The 8,221-nt window shown below is 49.2% G+C and overlaps 1 protein-coding gene across 2 annotated transcripts in view; it reads right to left on the minus strand.

Annotated features, from left to right (window-relative positions):
* Window positions 1-7,715, minus strand: part of cep126 (centrosomal protein 126) — a 42,746-nt gene extending 35,031 nt beyond the window's left edge. For both annotated transcript variants that reach the window (XM_041876700.2, XM_041876699.2), the window contains exons 1-2: window positions 7,354-7,715; window positions 6,716-6,835 (exon numbers count right to left, since the gene is read on the minus strand). In XM_041876700.2, the coding sequence (XP_041732634.1) occupies window positions 6,716-6,835; window positions 7,354-7,385 (152 nt within the window). In that variant the 5' untranslated portion in view covers window positions 7,386-7,715. The remainder of the gene's footprint in view (window positions 1-6,715; window positions 6,836-7,353) is intronic.
* Window positions 7,716-8,221: the final 506 nt, after the last annotated feature.

Consider the following 8,221-nt stretch of genomic DNA (forward strand, 5'->3'; position numbering starts at 1 on the left):
TCCTTAGAAACCCTGACGCTGACTCAAACCTCCTCCTGTCCTATCAGTGGTTTCTGGAGCTCTCCACATTTAGCCTGGAAGGGTAGAAGTCAGGGATTTGTACGGTGTGCATGTGTGTTGTCATGTTGTCACTGTACCTCCCCTCTGGCCCTGTGGTTGACACTCCCAGCGTCACCACTCCAGTAGTCTAAGCCAGACCTTACAGCGTCACCACTCCAGTAGTCTAGCCAGACCTTACAGCGTCACCACCCCAGTAGTCTAGCCAGATCTTACAGCGTCACCACTCCAGTAGTCTAGCCAGACCTTACAGCGTCACCACTCCAGTAGTCTAGCCAGACCTTACAGCGTCACCACTCCAGTAGTCTAGCCAGACCTTACAGCGTCACCACTCCAGTAGTCTATACAGACCTTACAGCGTCACCACTCCAGTAGTCTAGCCAGACCTTACAGCGTCACCACTCCAGTAGTCTAGCCAGACCTTACAGCGTCACCACTCCAGTAGTCTATACAGACCTTACAGCGTCACCACTCCAGTAGTCTAAGCCAGACCTTACAGCGTCACCACTCCAGTAGTCTATACAGACCTTACGGCGTCACCACTCCAGTAGTCTAGCCAGACCTTACAGCGTCACCACTCCAGTAGTCTAGCCAGACCTTACAGCGTCACCACTCCAGTAGTCTAGCCAGACCTTACAGCGTCACCACTCCAGTAGTCTAGCCAGACCTTACAGCGTCACCCCTCCAGTAGTCTAAGCCAGACCTCACAGCGTCACCACTCCAGTAGTCTAGCCAGACCTTACAGCGTCACCACTCCAGTATTCTAGCCAGACCTTACAGCGTCACCACTCCAGTAGTCTAGCCAGACCTTACAGCGTCACCACTCCAGTAGTCTAGCCAGACCTTACAGCGTCACCACTCCAGTAGTCTATACAGACCTTACAGCTACACCACTCCAGTAGTCTAAGCCAGACCTTACAGCGTCACCACTCCAGTAGTCTAGCCAGACCTTACAGCGTCACCACTCCAGTAGTCTAGCCAGACCTTACAGCGTCACCACTCCAGTAGTCTTGCCAGACCTTACAGCGTCACCACTCCAGTAGTCTAGCCAGACCTTACAGCGTCACCACTCCAGTAGTCTAAGCCAGACCTTACAGTGTCACCACTTCAGTAGTCTAGCCAGACCTTACAGCGTCACCACTCCAGTAGTCTAGCCAGACCTTACAGCGTCACCACTCCAGTAGTCTAGCCAGACCTTACAGCGTCACCACTCCAGTAGTCTAGCCAGACCTTACAGCGTCACCACTCCAGTAGTCTAGCCAGACCTTACAGCGTCACCACTCCAGTAGTCTAGCCAGACCTTACAGCGTCACCACTCCAGTAGTCTAGCCAGACGTTACAGCGTCACCACTCCAGTAGTCTAGCCAGACCTTACAGCGTCACCACTCCAGTAGTCTAGCCAGACCTTACAGCGTCACCACTCCAGTAGTCTAGCCAGACCTTACAGCGTCACCACTCCAGTAGTCTAAGCCAGACCTTACAGCATCACCACTCCAGTAGTCTAGCTAGACCTTACAGCGTCACCACTCCAGTAGTCTAAGCCAGACCTTACAGCGTCACCACTCCAGTAGTCTAGCCAGACCTTACAGCGTCACCACTCCAGTAGTCTAGCCAGACCTTACAGCGTCACCACTCCAGTAGTCTAAGCCAGACCTTACAGCGTCACCACTCCAGTAGTCTAGCCAGACCTTACAGCGTCACCACTCCAGTAGTCTAAGCCAGACCTTACAGCGTCACCACTCCAGTAGTCTAGCCAGACCTTACAGCGTCACCACTCCAGTAGTCTAAGCCAGACCTTACAGCGTCACCACTCCAGTAGTCTAGCCAGACCTTACAGCATCACCACTCCAGTAGTCTAGCCAGACCTTACAGCGTCACCACTCCAGAAGTCTAAGCCAGACCTTACAGCGTCACCACTCCAGTAGTCTAGCCAGACCTTACAGTGTCACCACTCCAGTAGTCTAGCCAGACCTTACAGCGTCACCACTCCAGTAGTCTAAGCCAGACCTTACAGCGTCACCACTCCAGTAGTCTAAGCCAGACCTTACAGCGTCACCACTCCAGTAGTCTAGCCAGACCTTACAGCGTCACCACTCCAGTAGTCTAGCCAGACCTTACAGCGTCACCACTCCAGTAGTCTAAGCCAGACCTTACAGCGTCACCACTTCAGTAGTCTAGCCAGACCTTACAGCGTCACCACTCCAGTAGTCTAGCCAGACCTTACAGCGTCACCACTCCAGTAGTCTAGCCAGACCTTACAGCGTCACCACTTCAGTAGTCTAGCCAGACCTTACAGCGTCACCACTCCAGTAGTCTAGCCAGACCTTACAGCGTCACCACTCCAGTAGTCTAGCCAGACCTTACAGCGTTACCACTCCAGTAGTCTAGCCAGACCTTACAGCGTCACCACTCCAGTAGTCTAGCCAGACCTTACAGCGTCACCACTCCAGTAGTCTAGCCAGACCTTACAGCGTCACCACTCCAGTAGTCTAAGCCAGACCTTACAGCGTCACCACTCCAGTAGTCTAGCCAGACCTTACAGTGTCACCACTCCAGTAGTCTAGTCAGACCTTACAGCGTCACCACTCCAGTAGTCTAGCCAGACCTTACAGCGTCACCACTCCAGTAGTCTAGCCAGACCTTACAGCGTCACCACTCCAGTAGTCTAGCCAGACGTTACAGCGTCACCACTCCAGTAGTCTAGCCAGACCTTACAGCGTCACCACTCCAGTAGTCTAGCCAGACCTTACAGCGTCACCACTCCAGTAGTCTAGCCAGACCTTACAGCGTCACCACTCCAGTAGTCTAAGCCAGACCTTACAGCATCACCACTCCAGTAGTCTAGCTAGACCTTACAGCGTCACCACTCCAGTAGTCTAAGCCAGACCTTACAGCGTCACCACTACAGTAGTCTAGCCAGACCTTACAGCGTCACCACTCCAGTAGTCTAGCCAGACCTTACAGCGTCACCACTCCAGTAGTCTAAGCCAGACCTTACAGCGTCACCACTCCAGTAGTCTAGCCAGACCTTACAGCGTCACCACTCCAGTAGTCTAAGCCAGACCTTACAGCGTCACCACTCCAGTAGTCTAGCCAGACCTTACAGCGTCACCACTCCAGTAGTCTAAGCCAGACCTTACAGCGTCACCACTCCAGTAGTCTAGCCAGACCTTACAGCATCACCACTCCAGTAGTCTAGCCAGACCTTACAGCGTCACCACTCCAGAAGTCTAAGCCAGACCTTACAGCGTCACCACTCCAGTAGTCTAGCCAGACCTTACAGTGTCACCACTCCAGTAGTCTAGCCAGACCTTACAGCGTCACCACTCCAGTAGTCTAAGCCAGACCTTACAGCGTCACCACTCCAGTAGTCTAAGCCAGACCTTACAGCGTCACCACTCCAGTAGTCTAGCCAGACCTTACAGCGTCACCACTCCAGTAGTCTAGCCAGACCTTACAGCGTCACCACTCCAGTAGTCTAAGCCAGACCTTACAGCGTCACCACTCCAGTAGTCTAGCCAGACCTTACAGCGTCACCACTCCAGTAGTCTAGCCAGACCTTACAGCGTCACCACTCCAGTAGTCTAGCCAGACCTTACAGCGTCACCACTCCAGTAGTCTAGCCAGACCTTACAGCGTCACCACTCCAGTAGTCTAGCCAGACCTTACAGAGTCACCACTCCAGTAGTCTAGCCAGACCTTACAGCGTTACCACTCCAGTAGTCTAGCCAGACCTTACAGCGTCACCACTCCAGTAGTCTAGCCAGACCTTACAGCGTCACCACTCCAGTAGTCTAGCCAGACCTTACAGCGTCACCACTCCAGTAGTCTAAGCCAGACCTTACAGCGTCACCACTCCAGTAGTCTAGCCAGACCTTACAGTGTCACCACTCCAGTAGTCTAGTCAGACCTTACAGCGTCACCACTCCAGTAGTCTAGCCAGACCTTACAGCGTCACCACTCCAGTAGTCTAGCCAGACCTTACAGCGTCACCACTCCAGTAGTCTAGCCAGACCTTACAGCATCACCACTCCAGTAGTCTAAGCCAGACCTCACAGTGTCACCACTCCAGTAGTCTAGCCAGACCTTACAGCATCACCACTCCAGTAGTCTAGCCATACCTTACAGCGTCACCACTCCAGTAGTCTAAGCCAGACCTTACAGCGTCACCACTCCAGTAGTCTAGCCAGACCTTACAGCGTCACCACTCCAGTAGTCTAGCCAGACCTTACAGCGTCACCACTCCAGTAGTCTAGCCAGACCTTACAGCGTCTCCACTCCAGTAGTCTAAGCCAGGTCTTACAGCGTCACCACTCCAGTAGTCTAGCCAGACCTTACAGCGTCACCACTCCAGTAGTCTAGCCAGACCTCACAGCGTCACCACTCCAGTAGTCTAGCCAGACCTTACAGCGTCACCACTCCAGTAGTCTAGCCAGACCTTACAGCGTCACCACTCCAGTAGTCTAGCCAGACCTTACAGCGTCACCACTCCAGTAGTCTAGCCAGACCTTACAGCGTCACCACTCCAGTAGTCTAGCCAGACCTTACAGCGTCACCACTCCAGTAGTCTAGCCAGACCTCACAGCGTCACCACTCCAGTAGTCTAGCCAGACCTTACAGCGTCACCACTCCAGTAGTCTAAGCCAGACCTTACAGCGTCACCACTCCAGTAGTCTAGCCAGACCTTACAGCGTCACCACTCCAGTAGTCTAGCCAGACCTCACAGCGTCACCACTCCAGTAGTCTAGCCAGACCTTACAGCGTCACCACTCCAGTAGTCTAGCCAGACCTTACAGCGTCACCACTCCAGTAGTCTAGCCAGACCTTACAGCGTCACCACTCCAGTAGTCTAGCCAGACCTTACAGCGTCACCACTCCAGTAGTCTAAGCCAGACCTTACAGCGTCACCACTCCAGTAGTCTAGCCAGACCTTACAGCGTCACCACTCCAGTAGTCTAGCCAGACCTTACAGCGTCACCACTCCAGTAGTCTAGCCAGACCTTACAGCGTCACCACTCCAGTAGTCTAAGCCAGACCTTACAGCGTCACCACTCCAGTAGTCTAAGCCAGACCTTACAGCGTCACCACTCCAGTAGTCTAGCCAGACCTTACAGCGTCACCACTCCAGTAGTCTAGCCAGACCTTACAGCGTCACCACTCCAGTAGTCTAGCCAGACCTTACAGCGTCACCACTCCAGTAGTCTAGCCAGACCTTACAGCATCACCACTCCAGTAGTCTAAGCCAGACCTTAGTGTCACCACTCCAGTAGTCTAGCCAGACCTTACAGCGTCACCACTCCAGTAGTCTAAGCCAGACCTTACAGCGTCACCACTCCAGTAGTCTAGACAGACCTTACAGCGTCACCACTCCAGTAGTCTAGCCATACGTTACAGCGTCACCACTCCAGTAGTCTAGCCAGACCTTACAGCATCACCACTCCAGTAGTCTAAGCCAGACCTTACAGCGTCACCACTCCAGTAGTCTAGCCAGATCTTACAGCGTCACCACTCCAGTAGTCTAGCCAGACCTTACAGCGTCACCACTCCAGTAGTCTAAGCCAGACCTTACAGCGTCACCACTCCAGTAGTCTAGCCAGACCTTACAGCGTCACCACTCCAGTAGTCTAGCCAGACCTTACAGCATCACCACTCCAGTAGTCTAAGCCAGACCTTACAGCGTCACCACTCCAGTAGTCTAGCCAGACCTTACAGCGTCACCACTCCAGTAGTCTAGCCAGACCTTACAGCGTCACCACTCCAGTAGTCTAGCCAGACCTTACAGCGTCACCACTCCAGTAGTCTAGCCAGACCTTACAGCGTCACCACTCCAGTAGTCTAGCCAGACCTTACAGCGTCACCACTCCAGTAGTCTAGCCAGACCTTACAGCGTCACCACTCCAGTAGTCTAGCCAGACCTCACAGCGTCACCACTCCAGTAGTCTAGCCAGACCTTACAGCGTCACCACTCCAGTAGTCTAGCCAGACCTTACAGCGTCACCACTCCAGTAGTCTAGCCAGACCTTACAGCATCACCACTCCAGTAGTCTAGCCAGACCTTACAGCGTCACCACTCCAGTAGTCTAGCCAGACCTTACAGCGTCACCACTCCAGTAGTCTAGCCAGACCTTACAGCATCACCACTCCAGTAGTCTAAGCCAGACCTTACAGCGTCACCACTCCAGTAGTCTAGCCAGACCAGCCCTGACCTGCAGTTGGCTCATTACCAGGAGGTCTATTTCAAGACAGGATAAAATCCTGCTGACAACGACGACAGCACATTGTTGAATAACTGGATCTGTCCTCCTCTAGTTAGCTTTACCCAAAAAGAACAACATTTACACCATTATATAGATCCATTAGTAGTGCACTAAATAGGGCAGAAACATTAGTTGCACTTGGACAGAGAGATGGACTGGAGGCATACGCTAGTAGAAGGAGGGTGCTAATTAGGTGGTCCAGGCCAAGGGACACTTTAGAACATGGACATCTACCTCATTACCTTGTTGGCTTTTAGTTAGGCTACGGTTGTTAAGTTATAGCCTGGTCTCAGATCAGTTTGTGCTGTCTTGTCAACTCATATGGTCATTGTCATGCCACGTGACAATGACCATAGAGGCTATGATTTAAGCATTAAAAAAACGTAGGTATAGAAACTTACTTCCTTCTTCGGTTGGTCTCCAGGGAGAAGCAGCGAGCTCGGGCCCTGCATGACTTCTGCTCCTCCACCAGGACATGTCGGTCATCTTCAAACACCCCGTCGGCTCCTATCCTGCTGGTTCTGACATCAGGCCCGGTTAAGGTGTTTATGCTGATTGTGTCATTATAGGTACAACTCATACAATAGAACAAAGATGTACATGCCTACTTTCATATGCAAAAAAATGCATCCGCCCTACTTTTTGGCATGCAACAACAGCAGCACCTATTCCAACTCCTCTTCTGTTAAGCCTAGCTTCAGCTTAAAACGCAATGTTTTATGTAGGCTAGGCCTAGTTGCAGAACAAAAATGTCAAAGTAGAATATTTATAGTTAGAGTCATGTGAATTAATTCCAACCCAATTAGGCCTATTTAGCTAGTGGACAAAGAAAAAACATGAACACAGTATCAATCTACCTGTCTGCCTGGCAGTCTGTCTGTCCAAAAATATAACCATTAGGATCTAAACTAGCCATCTAGCTAGCTTATTTGCTGTAGGTAACGGTTACAAAACACACTACCTAAGGTTACGTTTCCCACTGATCTAACGTTAGCTAAGCTAGGCTATATTAGCAACGCCAATGTTGTGCAAGGTATACGAGTAGAAGAAGTTGTCCTTCAGAGCTTGCATTTTAGGAAGCTGCCGACACGCTTGACACGCTTACCAATAACACCCACAGTCTTCATCCGACAAGTTCAGGATTTGACTCCGACAAAAAACAGACAGAAATTCTAGCTAACAGTGACCCAGCTATCTTAACGTTAAGGTACCAGTCACTGCTTTCCCGTTCATTTCGCCGCATGCAATATCGAATCCGAATGGCAACTTCTTCAGTTATCCCCCCACCAGGAAACAAGGATCCACAGCTGAGCTTTTAATTAAACAAGTCAATAAAGCAAGTTAGCGTTTTTGTAGCTGAATGTATTTCTACAGCTGAGTCTGAGACTGTGTACAACAGCCCACGCCACGTTGGCAACCGAGGACGCGCTTCCTTGACAACGGAAAAGAATATAAAAGGTTGGGGTTTCTGCGCGCATACAGGAGCTGGCCAGCAGGCGGCGCCTCTTTTACAGTGTTCAAATGTAGTCAGGCTACTTAATAATAATAATAATAATAATAATAATAATAATAATAATAATAATAATAATATCAAAATAATAATATAAAAATAATAATAATGATATAATATAATAATAATAATAATAATAATAATAATAATAATAACAATAATAATAATATTATAATAATAATGAAATAATAATAATAATAATAATAATAATAATAATAACAATAATAACAATAATAATATAATAATATAATAATATAATAATAATAATATAATAATAATAATAATAATAATAATAATAATAATATAAAAATAATAATATAAAAATAATAATAATGATATAATATAATAATAATAATAATAATAATAATAATATAAAAATAATAATATAAAAATAATA

Source organism: Coregonus clupeaformis, chromosome 5, assembly GCF_020615455.1.
Source record: "Coregonus clupeaformis isolate EN_2021a chromosome 5, ASM2061545v1, whole genome shotgun sequence".
NCBI lineage: Eukaryota > Metazoa > Chordata > Actinopteri > Salmoniformes > Salmonidae > Coregonus > Coregonus clupeaformis.